The 12,753-nt window shown below is 41.8% G+C and overlaps 1 protein-coding gene and 1 non-coding gene across 4 annotated transcripts; both read left to right on the top strand.

The window, feature by feature from the left end:
• The first annotated feature begins 2,864 nt into the window (after positions 1 to 2,864).
• On the top strand, positions 2,865 to 11,583 carry SLC25A3 (solute carrier family 25 member 3). 3 transcript variants are annotated; one of them, XM_066357004.1, is made up of 8 exons: positions 2,865 to 2,957; positions 3,222 to 3,382; positions 4,972 to 5,093; positions 7,952 to 8,131; positions 8,964 to 9,145; positions 9,779 to 9,951; positions 11,050 to 11,160; positions 11,242 to 11,583. In XM_066357004.1, exons 2-8 carry the CDS (start codon positions 3,226 to 3,228, stop codon positions 11,400 to 11,402), a joined length of 1,086 nt encoding a protein of 361 aa, XP_066213101.1. In that variant the 5' UTR covers positions 2,865 to 2,957; positions 3,222 to 3,225; the 3' UTR covers positions 11,403 to 11,583. The 3 variants fall into 3 exon arrangements, with proteins under 3 accessions (XP_066213101.1, XP_066213093.1, XP_066213110.1); XM_066356996.1 differs by lacking the exon at positions 4,972 to 5,093 and adding an exon at positions 4,671 to 4,795; XM_066357013.1 differs by lacking the exon at positions 4,972 to 5,093 and adding an exon at positions 4,671 to 4,795 and having other exon boundaries at positions 2,946 to 3,012.
• On the top strand, positions 9,463 to 9,709 carry LOC136389933 (small nucleolar RNA SNORA53). The gene has a single exon (XR_010748475.1). It is a non-coding gene; the product is annotated as a small nucleolar RNA SNORA53 (small nucleolar RNA).
• Positions 11,584 to 12,753: the final 1,170 nt, after the last annotated feature.

Here is a 12,753-nt window from a genome sequence, read left to right as displayed (position 1 = left end):
GGCTGAAAAATCCCAACTTTTAAAAACTATCTTGAGTTATCATGAACTCTGCAAGATAGATATTACTTCCATCCAGATCCAACTACATAATCTATAGGGACCAGAGCAAAAATGCAGGACCTTGTTAATTATAGAGAAAACCAAAGGCCCAAAATGGCGTCACTTGTGTTAAAAGCCTATGATACCAAACCTAGATTAAATACCTGATTTTATTGTAGTTTAAACGTCTCCCAGCAATGTAATCTTAATCAACCAGTCTGGAATTTTTCTGGTCAATCAACTGTACGGTAATCTGTCACATGGGCCCTCTTTTCCCCTGTATCCCTACCTGCCCCCATAGAAATAAGAGGTAACCTGCATGATAAAAACAATAACAACAACAACAACAAAAAAAAAACCACTTGCCTTTTTATTTCTCTCAAAAGAAGATATTCTGGTCTAAAAATAATTCTTTCTTTTCTTTTGCTAATAGTTCCATTGCCCAACCTTCTCTCTATAAAAACCTTCCATATTGCACGGTCCCTCAGAGCACCCTTCTAGTTGTGACTTGGGATGCTGCCAGACTCATGAATCATTTAATAAAGCCAATTAGATCTTCAAATTTACTTGGTTGCATTTTAGTTTTTAAATTATGTTCATAAATTATCAAGAATTTCAAAATTTTGGGATGATGAGTATGCAACATAATTGAATGACAAGATAACCCGGAGATGTTTTCTTTGAACATATGTACCCTGATTTATTAATGTCACCCCATTAAAATTAATAAAAATTTATAAAAATAAAGAATTTCAAAATGGTGACAGCAGAGCATTAAACCAAACACAAGGTCCTGTGTAAACTGTATAGGTGGCAAGACCACGAGGCTGGCATTGCTTCCATCTTACATTTAAGTAACAGGTTCATAGAGATCAAGTAAATTCCCAAGGTTACTTTACCAAGAGCTGGAACAATGTCAGAGCCAGAATGCTAACAGAGGCTTGAAACGAGTCCAAAAAGAGTCTGGAAATTTTGACTAGAAATAAATGATAAAGATTTATTCAAAGGTCGTAGAGTTTGCAAACTTGAAATATAGCTAGGTAAAAACTCAATAAGTGTTCCAAAGAAGGAAGAAAAGTTGAGTTCTTGTGATACAATGTACATTAAAAAAAATTTTTTTTTATTGATTGATTCTTAGAGAAAAACATCAATTTGTTATTGTTCCCGCCCGACTGTGATCCATCCGGCATGCCCACCGGGGGCGATGCTCTGCCCCTCTGGGGCTTTGCTCTGCTGCATCCAGAGCCATCCTAGCGCCTGAGGCAGAGGCCACAGAGCCATCCTCAGCGCCCGGGCCATCTTTGCTCCAATGGAGCCTCGGTTGCTGGAGGGGAAGAGAGAGACAGAGAGGAAGGAGAGGGGGAGGGGTGGAGAAGCAGATGGGTGCATTCACTGGTCAATTCTTGTATATGCCCTGACTGGGGACTGAATCTGCAATGTTGGTGTTTTGGAATGACACTCTGACCAACTGAGAGCCTGGCCATAGCCACAATGTACACTCCTGAGAGTTATCAGTCTTGCATTCTTAGCCCTGGGATTGGTTCAGGATGATTATCAGTCAGATGTCAAGCAGTCTGGATGATGGCTGTCAGATGGATGTCCAGTCTTGGATAATGAGTCCTTCAGAAGATAATCAGAGGTCTAGTATAAATCCAGATACATATATCTGCACACAGGACTGAAAAGTTCAAAAGTTTAAGGTTCCAGGTTAGTTAGAACAAAAATTAAATCAGTTCCTCATGCCTCAACCTTCATAATATTAATTTCAGCAGCCTGGTTAAAGCAACTCCATTTTATATATTCCTTATCGTCAGAGGTTTGACCTCTCCTAAACAATTCCTAATTATAGCAGACCCTTCTCTATTGAACTGACTCTAATGAAGATTTCCTAAATTTATTCAACACACAAAATCTGCTACCAGTCACTTCCACTCTAGCTCTTCTTCGGATCCCCAGGGCTTACAAAGCATTTATTGATTTTTTTTTTTTTTTTTTTTTGCATTTTTCCGAAGCTGGAAACGGGGAGGCAGTCAGACAGACTCCCGCCTGAGGCAGAGGCCACAGAGCCATCCTCAGCGCCCAGGCCATCTTTGCTCCAATGGAGCCTCAGCTGCAGGAGGGGAAGAGAGAGACAGAGAGGAAGGAGAGGGGGAGGGGTGGAGAAGCAGATGGGCGCTTCTCCTATGTGCCCTGGTCGGGAATCGAACCCGGGACTCCTGCACGCCAGGCCGACGCTCTACCACTGAGCCGACCAGCCAGGGTCCATTTATTGAATGTTTTAATGTTACAAAAAATATTGTGGTGAAGCAGCAAGCTGTCTTGTCTATCTTTACAATCCTTGCTGCACATTTCCTTTTAAAGTCCTCTCCTGAAGTCTGATGAAAAAATGCAGATATGTCTACGTGTCTTATCAATGGCTAGAACAACAAAAAAAGTGCAGTACCACAATGGCAGAAGTTGTGACACAAAATACTGTAGTGACATTCTAACCCCAACATCCGAAATGATTAACATCAAGAACCCGTGCTTGTTTGTTTGAGACTATTATACTGGGACTCAGTTAAATGAAAAGAATTGAAGACTGGAAGTCCATGAGTCACTCTTCAAGGTGAAGGGACAAGAAGAGGACGTCGCGAACACACCTCCCACACCACTCAAACAGCCAACCCAGAATGCGCGCCTGCGCAGAACTAATCCTCCTGCGCAGAAGCTGGGCCGGAAGGGCTGGGGCGGGCGGGGCGGGAATAGGGTTGCTAGGATAACGCGATGACGCTACGGCCACGGAGCTCCTCTCCGCCAATGAGTGCTGCTTACCTGTAGTGACCGGCCGTGTACGTCACGCTGACGTATCGCGAAGGGCACACATCTAAGTGCTCGGAGGACGTTCGGTCTCTGTGAGCCGCAGCCTTTCCGAAGAGGTCAGTGTATTCGCCATTTTAGGGAGTTAGTGTGGCCCGGCCTTCCCCGCGGCAGGTGCGGGTACTGGGGAGCGGAGCCCTTGTGGGACGATGCTTGGGCTCTAGGCCCGGTCGGCCCCATCTTTTGGGGAGGCCGCTGTGACCTCCTCAAGGGCGCGGAGGCGGGAAAAGAAAGGCCGGAGTTGGGGTTCCACGGTGCCCGTGACTTTGGGCGGCCTGACGGCCCCTTTGCCATTTCTCTGACCGCCGGTTCCTCTCCCGTAGGAAGATGTTCTCGTCCGTGGCGCACTTGGCGCGGGCGAACCCCTTCAACGCGCCCCACCTGCAGCTGGTGTACGATGGCCTCGCGGGCCCCGGCAGCAGCCCCGACGGACCCCCGGGCCCGCCCCGCCGCTCCCGCAGCCTGGCAGCCGCCTCTGTGGAAGGTGAGGTCAGACCCCGTCCGGATACGGTTGTTATTATGCCCGTTCGTGGTGCGCTCGGTCTTCACGGCCTGCGCCGGGCCTGGAGGACACGGAAGGACGTGCCCAGCCCGCCGCCCGCAGGACGGCGCCCGGTGCCCGCCGGAGGATGTCCGCTCCCTCTGCCCGGGCCGGGCGTCTGATCCTTGGCCCTCCCTCAAGGGCGCGGACGGCCAGGCTCCGCTCCCTCCGTGACCTCCATGTCCTCAAGGGAGCAGAGGCCCAGAGGCCTTGACTAGCTCCTTATCTTCCCCGCCGGGAGCCCGCTTGGTCAGCAGACTGAGTGTGTTGGGTCAAGTCTCCTTCCTAACCCCTGGTCACCTGCAGTTCTAACCGTATTGGCTGCACTTGTGATCTGGCTTTAACTTTCTTCTTGAAAATACTGCCTCTTCCCTTAGGTATTTCCGAAGTCGAGTATTAGTTGGCCCAGGGTATATGAGATAACTGGGTCTCTTTTAATAGGATTTGTGAAAGAGGCGACTTGCAGCCTCAGATAGGCCATAGAAAGGACATAATAATTGGTAGGGATCCCTTTGGGCTTATTTCTTTGGATTCTTGGTGGTTAGACCCAATTTAAATGAATTCTGTGTACTTTAAAGCAAATCGTATTGGAGTTGGGTGTACAGAGAAACCTAAAAACCGATTGTAGTCCTGGAAGTGTTATCTGTTATACCTGTAAATCATGTATGTGTGTCTGTTACGTCTTTAATGTCTGTAAAAAAAAAATCCTCGCGCGGACATTCTGTTCTTCTATTTAGAACGTTAAGGCTAACATCATTTCTGTAGTAAATATACATGACTGCAGGAATTTGTTTCTCCAGTTCTGTGCTGTAGGAATCGTTAAGTGGGGGGATGGTATTGGTTAGTGGCTGGGTAAACCGAGAAGTCTGCAGAATGAGTGCTCCTGCTGAGTTGGATTTGTGCTTACCAGTGGTTAATAATTTGAAGTTTTAGTTGTAATCATTAATATAGAAAACGTTTTGATTAATAAGGAAAGGAGAGATCCTAGTATCTCACAGCTAATACCTTCATAATCTTTTAGTGATTGATTTGATTTTGGTAGTGAATTTGTTGTTACTTGCACTTCACTTGGTGGAAACTCATTTGTCAACTTATTTATAAACAGCTGTCTGAAGCTCTATATATGTGATAGTAGTACTATTTCACAGGGAAAAGTGCTCTTTCATTCCTAGGGCCTTCATCGTCTGAAGAAATACTTACTTGATATTTTTTTTTTTTTTCAATCAAACAGAGGAGTATAGCTGTGAATATGGATCTGGCAGATTCTTTCTCCTTTGTGGATTTGGAGGAATTATTAGCTGTGGCACAACACATACAGCATTGGTTCCTCTAGATCTGATTAAATGCAGAATGCAGGTTTGTTTTGCATGTTGGACTGGATAGAGCATACTGTTGAAGCATGGCTGTTAAATTATAAGTCGTAGTCATCTACTAACAAGCTATGGGGAAACCTAACCGTCCAGGAGGTAAGTTGATAACCAGTAATAACGAGTTCTGTACTAAAATGCATGGTGTGTCTTGTCTTATTACAGAGTACAGTTGTGAATACGGCTCCATGAAGTTTTATGCACTGTGTGGCTTTGGTGGGGTCTTAAGTTGTGGTCTGACACACACTGCTGTTGTTCCTCTGGATTTAGTGAAATGCCGAATGCAGGTTTGTATTGAGATGACAATGTTAAAATATTTGTGTGGGACCTAGTTCCAAATACTCTTAAAGGACCTCACAAATGAGAAGAATTTGAAGACATAAGAACTGCTAGCAACTTTAGTAGGAAACCAAACCTGAATTTCTTTTAACTCATCATCTTTATTTTAGTGTTTTAAATCCAAGAAATGCCACTTTCAAAATAAGAGTGTGGGTAGATGTTAGACTTTGGCTGTAAATGATTTTTTGCATTAGGGTTCAATTCTGGCTAGAGTTCCTCTTTAAGGCTTACTGGTTCTTTATGTTCCAAATAGTTATTTTATAAGCAGTTATATGTCAGAGTGGGTAATCATTCTTTGTGTATCATTATATAAAGTAACTTCACATCTCTTAATTGATAAGATTAAGGCAGAGCGTGCTTTGTAGATGAAAAAGTGTACTTTCGCCTGACCTGTGGTGGCGCAGTGGATAAAGCATCGACCTGGAAATGCTGAGGTCGCTGGTTCGAAACCCTGGGCTTGCCTGGTCAAGGCACATATGGGAGTTGATGCTTCCAGCTCCTCCCCCCCTTCTCTCTCTCTCCCTCTCTCTCTCCTCTCTAAAAATGAATAAATAAAATTAAAAAAAGAAAAAAATAAAATAAAAAAAAAAAAAAAAAAAAGAAAAAGTGTACTTTCAATTTCTTGGTATTAAAATATTATGGGTATAGGTTTTTGTATATCCACTTACATAAAAGATTTATTTTAATAATTAGAACATCTTAATTAGAATTGTTGAAACAAAAATAATCAAACCTCAAAAATTTATTTGTTCCAAACAGGATTAGAAGTCTACCTAAAAGAGAAAGGAAGGTGAAATATTAGCAGGGAGAGGAAGGTGACGTATACTGACCCTTCTAATATTGGCAGAAATAGTGAGATAAGATATTTTTCCATTTAGTTAATAAAATGGAAATGAAAAACATTGTCTCTAAAACTCCTTATGCATGTCTCTTGAAGTGAATTTGGCAAAAACAGATTCTCATTATGTTGATATACCTTGTATTTAGTTTGATTACCTTAAGTTTACAAAACTTTATAGTATAATCTACTTAATGGGTTAATCTACATAAGAGATATACAGGCATACCTTGCATTATGTGCTTCAATTCATTGTGCTTCAAAGATACTGCCTTTTTTTACAAATTAAAAGCAAGACCCTTCACCAGCAAAAAGATTATGATTTGCTGAATGGGTCCGGTGATGGTTAGCATTTTTTATCAATAAAATATATATTTTTTTTTATTTCATTTTTTCGAAGCTGGAAACGGGGAGGCAGTCAGACTCACGCATGCGCCCGACCGGGATCCACCCAGCATGCCCACCAGGGGGCAATGCTCTGCCCCTCTGGGGCGTCGCTCTGTTGCATCCAGAGCCATTTTAGCACGTGAGGCAGAGGCCACAGAGCCATCCTCAGCGCCCGGGCCATTTTTTGCTCCAGTGGAGCCTCGGCTGTGGAAGGGGAAGAGAGAGACAGAGGAAGGAGAGGGGGAGGGGTGGAGAAGCAGATGGGCGCCTCTCCTGTGTGCCCTGGCCGGGAATTGAACCCGGGACTCCTGCACCCCAGGCCGACACTCTACCACTGGCCATCCGGCCAGGGCTCAATAAAATATTTTTTATTTAAGATTATACATTGTTTTTTAGACATAATACTATTCCACATTTAGTATACTATATTGTAGTGTAAACATAATTTTTTTTTTTAAATGAGAGGAGGGGTGGCAGAGACAGACTCCTGCATGCAGCCCGACTGGAATCCACCAGGCAAGCCCACTAGGGGCGATGCTCTGCCCATCTGGGTCCGTTGCTACCTTGCAACTGGAGCCATTTTTAGCACTTGAGGCGGAGGCCATGGAGCCATCCTCAGCACCCAGGGCCATCTTACTCCAATTGAGCCATGACTGCAGGAGAGAAGGGAGAGAGAGAAGCCAGAGGGAGAGGGGTGGAGAAGCAAATGGTTGCTTTCCTGTGTGCACTGTCCGGGAATCGAACCCAGGATATCTACACACCATGTAGACACTCTACCACTGAGCCTACTGGCCAGGGCCTGAATATAACTTTTGAGAGAGAAAGGAAGGGAGAGAGATGAGAAACATTAACTTGTAGTTGTGGCACTTTAGTTGTTCATTGATTTCTTCCATGTGCCACATGTGCTTTGACAGCAAGTGTGGAACTCAGCCAAGTCAGTGACCCCTTGCTCAAGCCAACGACCTTGGGCTCAAGCCAGTGACCTTGGGGGCATGTCTGATCCCAAGCTCAGGTTGGATGAGCCAGCTCTCAAGTGGCAGCCTTGGGGTTTTAAACCTGGGTCCTCAGTGTCCCAGGTCGACACTCTATCCACTGTGCCACCACTTGGTCAGGCTAAACATAACTTATATGCACTGGGAAACCAGAAATTTTGTGTGACTTGCTTTAGTGTCTACTACCTTATTGCAATGGTCTGGAACTGAATCTGTATATCTCTAAGGCATGCCTGTAGAGTTCTTTATTATTTAGGCAGTACCTTTAAAACTAATTCTTTAAAAGAGATAGAATTGGGTGGTGAAAAATCTTTTAAAATTAGTTTTATTATGTTTTTTGTAGGAATTTTACCTTCTGTATTCTCTAAGATTTAAATCTTACTGAAAGAAAACTGGCCTTAATATGCACATTTACAAAGATAATGATAGATACTAAGCTGATATGTAGTGAGCTTGTATATATTTATTTACCTTTTGCGTAGTTACTGAAGTTTATTTTCGACCCAAAAGGAAAAATTAAATTTACATTTGTGAGAAATGTCAGCTCTTTGGTACATTTAATTTTTTTTTTTTCTTGTTTTAAATATAGGTGGACCCCCAGAAGTACAAAGGCATATTTAATGGGTTCTCAATTACACTTAAAGAGGATGGTGTTCGAGGTTTGGCTAAAGGATGGGCTCCCACTTTCATTGGCTACTCTATGCAGGGCCTCTGCAAGTTTGGCTTTTATGAAGTCTTCAAAATCTTCTACAGCAACATACTTGGGGAGGTATGGAAGTTAACTTTAAAATGGAAAGGCCTGAGCTTTTAACTTAAAAGTTTAAGCCCAAAAAGGAACTGGGATTTTCGTCTGACCCATCTCATTTTAGAACTTAGAAAATGGTCTCTGAAAGGGTGAGCAGCATGTTTCAAGTTATAGTCTGTTTTAGTGGTGACAGGATGGAAAAACAAATGTGTATTAATTAGATTTCAATGCTCTTTATTATACATTGCAGCTTTTGAAATAAGTTGGATTTTGAGATTATATCAATAATTTATTAGGGGTACTTACACATAAGACATGCCTTGGATGGCAGTGAGATGAGACATGGATGTCCTCTGTACCGCATGGCAGGCACCCAGGGGTTATATAGGACGTGGAAAGATGGATGGGGGAGCTTGGGTGTGACCCGCAAGGGGGAAATGCATTGCAGGCTTGTCTGTGGCAGGGAAACAGAACCAGTACACCTGGGCTGTAGGGGATGGGTTGATCAGGCAGTTCCTGAGGGGATTTTCGAGAAGCATTCTCTTATGGCCAGGGTCCAGCTGGATCTAGCACAGGCTCTGGCAGTGGCCACTCATGCAACAGTTCTTCACAGATTCCTTTGTGCAGTTCAAGGACTAACCATCCTTGGTACCTAGATATTAAAAAACTATTCACATTGTACTGTGGTTGATAAAGTTATGAGAGATATAAACATATTCAGTGTTATATCAGGTGTGTTATCCATGGACTGTATGATAAATTCTTTTAAAAATGTCTGAAAGCTGTTTTCTAAAACTGCCTTAAAGTAAAAATTGAAAACGGCATTTCATGTCCCTTCTTAATGTTTTTCAATTAGGAGAACACCTACCTTTGGCGCACATCACTGTACTTGGCTGCCTCTGCCAGTGCTGAATTCTTTGCTGACATTGCCCTGGCTCCTATGGAAGCTGCTAAGGTTCGAATTCAAACCCAACCAGGTTATGCCAACACTCTGAGGGATGCAGCTCCCAAAATGTATAAGGAAGAAGGCATAAATGCGTAAGTAAACATTTCCTAAATTTAAAGTATAAAAAAGACTTGAAGGAACCTCATTGGTTAGTATTAATTAAGCTTACCAGATTAAAAAAAAAAATTTTGTTTTTGTTTACTCTCTACCCCTCCCCCAGGGGCAAGGATAAGTCGATTACATGGCATGAGCCCTGAATTAAAGATTTTTTGCTAAAGTAGGAACCATTTGTTAGTCTACAAATGAATTGATATTTGACCTAAACATTAATTGTTAACTTTTGGGAAGGGCTTATTGGAATTCTTGTCATCTTTGTTCACAGATAATAATTTGCATATAGTCAGACCACAACATGCTTCCTTAGATCCACCTTTGTGGATGTCAATCTTGAACTGAGTTCTACTTGTAAACTTACTGTTTCTTGTAGTTCCAGTCAGGAAACATCCAGCAACTTTTCTGGTTGTACAGTCAAAGGTGCTTGAGTCATTGGCATGTGAGATAAATATACCTGCATTTTAGTCATTGGTTCTGATAGAAATGACATGCAATTGTGCTGCCATTTTTTACTGTCAGGACTTGACTGGTGTGCGGACACTTAAGTTAATGATAGAAATTCTGTTAGATGAATATATGCAACTGAGTAAAGTAAGTCTTCGATTTCCTAGATTCTACAAGGGAGTTGCTCCTCTCTGGATGAGACAGATACCATACACCATGATGAAGTTTGCCTGCTTTGAACGTACTGTTGAAATACTTTACAAGTTTGTGGTTCCTAAGCCCCGAAGTGAATGTTCAAAGGCAGAACAGCTGGTTGTAACATTTGTGGCAGGTTACATAGGTATGAATTGTTTAGGATACACTAGTCTATGAATGTAAGAACATATAATTATTTCCATTACTGACCTCTTTTGTGAGGGGAAAAAATTCCAAAGAAGTTATATCTTCCCATAACATTTCATATGCCCTTCAGGATTCATAAATACTTGCTGATTAGTTCCTGAAAGAATTATTTCATGTTTGCATAATTGAGCTTGGGAATGGATTGATTTGAGTGCTGTACTATTTATTTTTTTGTTTTGTTTTTCAAGAACAGATTTTTTTTTCTCCACTTAAGATTTAATTTTTTTATTTTAGAGAAAGGAGAGAGAGAATAGGGGTTAGAGTGTGAAGAAGCATCAACTCATAGTAGTTGCTTCTCGCATGTGCCGTGACCCAGCAAGCCTGGGTTTTGAACTGGTGACCTCAGCATTTCAGGTGGATGCTTTATCCACTGTGCCACCACAGGTCAGGCAAGAACAGATTTTTTAATTTTATTTATTTAATTCCTTTTTTTTTTTTTTTTTTTTTGGATTTTTCTGAAGTTGGAAACGGGGATGTAGTCAGACAGACTCCCTCATGTGCCTGACCGGGATCCACCCGGCATGCCCACCAGGGGGCGATGCTCTGCCCATCTGGGGCGTTGCTCTGTTGCAGCCAGAGCCATTCTAGCGCCTGAGGCAGAGGCCATAGAGCCATCCCCAACACCTGGGCCAACTTTGCTCCAATGGAGCCTCGGCTACGGGAGGAGAAGAGAGAGACAGAGAGGAAGGAGAGGGAGAGGGGTGGAGAAGCAGATGGGCGCTTCTCCTGTGTGCCGTGACCGGGAATCGAACCCAGGACTCCTGCACACCAGGCCGACGCTCTACCACTAAGCCAACCGGCCAGGGCCAAAAACAGATTTTTTAATACAAGAGAAAGTGTTAATTAAAGTCTGGATATAAAAACTTTTGAAGAATTTGGTAGACTGCTTTATAACCTTATATTCTGACTCTAAATCTGTTTTTTTTTTCCTAAGAACTAAAAAATTTTTATTAGTCATGAAAAGGTTGGCTGTGATGTGTTTTTGTTGTTGTTTGTTTTTACTGACCCCATATTGCACCATACTTGACTCTTACAGCTGGAGTATTCTGTGCGATTGTTTCTCACCCTGCTGACTCTGTGGTGTCTGTGTTGAATAAAGAGAAAGGTAGCACTGCTTCTCAGGTCCTCCAGAGACTTGGATTTAAAGGTAGGATTGGTTTTCCTCTTAAGAAAGAATAACACTTTTGGGTATATTTCATTTTTCATTCATGTTTTATATTTCCACCAGGCGTTTGGAAGGGACTCTTTGCCCGTATCATCATGATCGGCACCCTGACTGCACTGCAGTGGTTCATCTATGACTCCGTGAAGGTCTACTTCAGGCTCCCACGCCCCCCTCCTCCCGAGATGCCAGAGTCTCTGAAGAAGAAGCTTGGGTTAACTCAGTAGAATAGACTGAAGCAAATACGGACTGAATCTGCTTGTTGGTCAGTGTTGAGGGAAGTGCTAAAGGAACTTTTATATATTTGACAGTGTAGGAAGTTGTCTATTCCTGGTATAATTACTGTAGGACTCTTGCCTAAGGCTCGAGTTTCAGATTTGCTGTTGAAATAAACCCAATTGTTCATGATTTGTCTGTGACTTGATGATTATTTTTAAAACTAGTTTTTAAAGATTTAACCCTAAAATGGAAAGAACTGGTATAAAATCTCCAGAAAAAAAATGCAAACTAACCACTGTTGGTTTAGTACTCTGATCCCTACTCATAAATTGTCATGTCTCAAGTTTTGTTCCTCAAGAGAGTTCCTAAAATTTTAAGAAACACCCTTAATTAAAAAATTTTTAAATTTAATTGTTAAATTTTAATATAAATATTTGTGTTTATATTTTGACAAGTTGATTTCAACATATTTTGCAATATGTACTGTGCTTTTTAAAACCTTTTTGAGTTCGGTAATCCTTATTTGCAAAAGAAGATCATCTAAATTAAATTAGGCTTATTCTTTAGAATGATAGTTTTATTATTTAAAATTTTTTAAATTTTTATTGATTTTTAGAGAGAGGAAGAGAGAGAGACAAACAGGATCTGTTTCTTTAGGTGCCCTGACCAGGGGTCGTCATTCTGGCAACCTCTGTATTAGGAGGACCCTGAAACCAGCGGAGCTGTCCAGTCAGGGCAGAGTGATAGGTTTTAGAAGGACCAAAGCGATCGATGTCTAAGAACCATTTCAGGTAACTGAGTTCTCTTCTGCACAAATCTAACTTAAATTTGCAAAATAAAGTTATAAGCTACTTTCACTTGTGTTTTTAAGAAAGATACCTGCTTTGCAACTGAAGTAGATAAGTGCCATTGGGAATGTACTCTGACATACTTGGGCATCTGAAATTGTAGGTTTAAACCTAAAGTGATATTTGAAAAACTTCCAGGAAGTAAGCTACTCTTTAGTCTTCCTGTATACTTGCTTAGGAAGTATAAAAATCCAATCTATAATGTAGTGGTAAATGTTTTTCTAATCTGATTACATACTACCTTGAGTCCTTTGATTTTAATTAAATAGTATGTGGGTTGAGTTGACTGTGAAGTGTACAAATGGGACCTCAGGAAAAATTTTTTTTAAGTCCACAGACTTCTTGTTTTAAATTTTTTGTTTTTATTAGAGAGAGAGAGAGAGGAAGGGTGAGAGAGAGAAACAGGAACATGATTGGGAATTGAACTGGCAACCTCTGCAGTTTAAGCACAACGCTCTAACCAACCAAGCTATCCAGCCAGGGCAGGAAAATAACTTTCAAGGAATGTTAC

This window comes from Saccopteryx leptura, chromosome 1 (genome assembly GCF_036850995.1).
Source record: "Saccopteryx leptura isolate mSacLep1 chromosome 1, mSacLep1_pri_phased_curated, whole genome shotgun sequence".
Taxonomy (NCBI): Eukaryota; Metazoa; Chordata; class Mammalia; order Chiroptera; family Emballonuridae; genus Saccopteryx; species Saccopteryx leptura.
This window is presented reverse-complemented; position numbering and strand designations above follow the sequence as displayed.

Excerpts from the sequence above, each read along its gene's own strand:
- SLC25A3 (XM_066356996.1), top strand. The coding sequence starts at position 3,226 with ATGTTCTCGTCCGTGGCGCACTTGGCGCGGGCGAACCCCTTCAACGCG. Across the intron at positions 9,146-9,778 it reads AAGGAAGAAGGCATAAATGC|ATTCTACAAGGGAGTTGCTC; the intron begins GTAAGTAAACAT and ends TCGATTTCCTAG. Across the intron at positions 9,952-11,049 it reads ATTTGTGGCAGGTTACATAG|CTGGAGTATTCTGTGCGATT; the intron begins GTATGAATTGTT and ends TGACTCTTACAG.